The following is a 2,850-nucleotide window of genomic DNA, read 5'->3' on the forward strand; positions in this document are numbered from 1 at the left end:
AACTGGTTAGCACACGTTAGTACCAGACCCAGCAGCCTCACTCGTATTAATGTGTGTGTGTGTGTGTGTGTGTGTGTGTGTGTGTGTGTGTGTGTGTGTGTGTGTAGCTGCTTTTCGCAACCTGGGCCAGAATCTGTGGGGTCCTCACCGCTACGGCTGCCTGAGTGATGTCCAGGTGAGCTGTGTGGTGGCTGGGCCCTGCGCTGCACACAGTCTGCTCATGACCACCGAGGGCAAGCTGTGGAGCTGGGGTAAGTACCATGCTGCACTCAGGTCACAACTATCTTCACACTGTACGCCAGTTTTTTTTATTTTGAGCAACGGTACATTTTTATAATTAAAGAAATCCTGCGTCGCACCAACAACAAAAAAGTGACTTAATGACACATCGTAGCTTAATACAGCATATATAACTATAATTGATAGACAAGTCTCTCGATTTGGCTACAAGTTCAGCTCCTAAGTAGCTTGGAGAGCTCTCTCTTTGTTTTTTTCCTCATGGAAGTTAACCATTTCTGAGTTTGTTCACGCAGGAGAACAAAATAGTCAGTGTTCTTGTTTTGAAGTGTAGCGTTTCGTTTGGAGTTAACTTTAAAGCTTGCTTAGCACCATGGAACTGTTGGATTTTATTTGCAGCTAAATAACTAAACTACTAACTAGGGATGCTCCGATCGATCGGCCACCGATCGAGATCGGCCGATACTCACGCTCTACCAATCGACCAGCGCTCTCTAATCATACCGTTCGGGAGAGCCGATCGCATGAAGTAAAATACATGACACTTTTCTCTGTGCGCGGCAAAACAAGCTTTCCAAAATGGCTTCACCAGTCTGGCATTATTTTAAGGTGTCTGAAAAAGACAGTAAAATAGCGGTATGCAACGTGTGTGAAGCAGAAATCCTGCAGCTCCACCCGCCGGACCAGTGAGCGGAGCGAAAGACACAAGAGTTAGACCTAACACACTTAGCTACTTTATCTACCTCTGGAACAAGCTAAATTATAAATATATTTATTCTTCACTGTCGGGTCACTCATTACTGGATCAGTGAGCTGCATGAGATACTGATTGGCTGTCAGGAGAGAGACAAAGGGGGAGGGAGGAAAAGAGAGCGCTTCCGCTCATTTCTCCTGTGTTATTATCCAAAGTGAATATAAACTTGAATAATGTACATCATTTGAATGTAATAATTAAGTTGATTGTTGTTTGTGGAAGTTCCAGTGAATGAGAACCCATTAACTGAGTTTTAAACATCACTTTAAATGGAAGATTTTAAAGTGATGTTTAAATCTTCCACTCAGGCCAATACTGATTCCGGCGATCGGCCCCAAAATTGGCGATCGGAGCATCCCTACTACTAACTAAATAATATTTTTGGACCAATAAAGTGAAGTTTCCCACGGCAGGAGTGGTTGAACAATCACTGGTGTAAGCCATAAACTGTATGACATTATACCGGGCAAACACGGCTGGGTCTGTAATTATGTAGATATGTATACAGGTTTATTTCTCAGAGTGTGTGTGTAGATTGGCAGAAGTTCTCCATCAGAGCTCTTGGTTTCTGTATTTGCAGGTCGTAATGAGAAAGGTCAGTTGGGTCACGGAGACACCAAGCGTCTGGAGGCTCCCAAGTTGATCGAGGCCCTGGCTGATCAGGTGATAGTTGCTGCAGCTTGTGGACGCAACCACACACTGGCACTCACAGGTAGCCGGAGCCACCATTCTTACAGGTTCCTTTTGATTGGTCATTGCTTGGAATGAAAACCGTCATACTCTGGACTTGTGATAATTCCACACAAAATTTGTTTGTTTGATATTTGACATCAACAGAAGTTATATTCAGGATTAACTGCTATGAAAAATATTGTGAACAGCAGCAGACAGAATGTGAGCGTTGATGTTTGCTGATGTTGTTCCTCCTCAGAGAATGGCACTGCATACTCTTTTGGTGAGAATAAGCTTGGTCAGCTCGGCCAAGGCAACCAGACTGATGCAGTGCTTAGCCCAGCACCGGTAAGCCAACACCGTCACACACACATTCGATAATCTATGATCTGAACTAGGGGTGGGCGATATTGAAAAATATAATATCACAATATTTTTCAAGCAGTATCACGATAGACGATATTTATCACGATATTTTTTCATGTCGGTTATTATGGTTATTTTTCAAGTTACTTAACAGTACAACCACCTACAAGGTAACAAAAACTAAAATAAAAAGGAGTAACAGACCAAAATACCATTTCAAGCTGGTTTTAATTCTGCAATGAATCCCTGAATGAACAATTCAACAGGAATTTTGATATGGCTTCCTCAGTGTTCAAGTATAGGCCTACACCCTACACAACAAACGTTAACACTGGTTTCTTCACCAAGTAAAGTGCACTCTCTTGCTGAATAAAATAAAATATTCAAGGCACAGTTTCTCAGTATAAAAATTAACTTTCTCTTTTAGGTAGCACTAGCAGTGATGTAACATCAATATACATGAAAAGGAGAGGGAAAAACTAAGTAAAACATCAATGAGGAAAAGTCAGTGCCAAACAATTAAAATGTAAACTTTAGACTTGAAGTGCAATCAAAGACTTTAACATAACTGAACATCTGTTTCAAAAGGGAAAAACAATATAAATACCTTATTGATATAAAATATAAGCCAACAGAATCAACCAAGACAATAAATGAAGTACAATACTGTCTGAATCCTGACTAGACAGCTTGGTTTTTACAACCATTATCAGTATTTAGCTACTTCGGCATCATTTTTGGAAACGTGTATTACAATTAAATCACGGTAAAATAGGTTAATTTTTGTCCGTAGTTGGTTTCCACCACAGTATTTACATGGA

The 2,850-nt window shown here is 40.8% G+C and overlaps 1 protein-coding gene across 1 annotated transcript; it reads left to right on the forward strand.

Annotated features, from left to right (window-relative positions):
- Positions 1–110: 110 nt before the first annotated feature.
- On the forward strand, positions 111–2,024 carry LOC104953481 (protein RCC2 homolog; the record flags this gene model as incomplete). Its single annotated transcript, XM_010780430.1, has 3 exons — positions 111–251; positions 1,572–1,703; positions 1,923–2,024. Coding segments are annotated over exons 1-3 (265 nt in total), but the record flags the coding sequence as incomplete, so codon positions are not given.
- Positions 2,025–2,850: the final 826 nt, after the last annotated feature.

Source organism: Notothenia coriiceps, unplaced genomic scaffold, assembly GCF_000735185.1.
Source record: "Notothenia coriiceps isolate Sejong01 unplaced genomic scaffold, NC01 NC01_scaffold00021814, whole genome shotgun sequence".
NCBI classification, from domain to species: domain Eukaryota; kingdom Metazoa; phylum Chordata; class Actinopteri; order Perciformes; family Nototheniidae; genus Notothenia; species Notothenia coriiceps.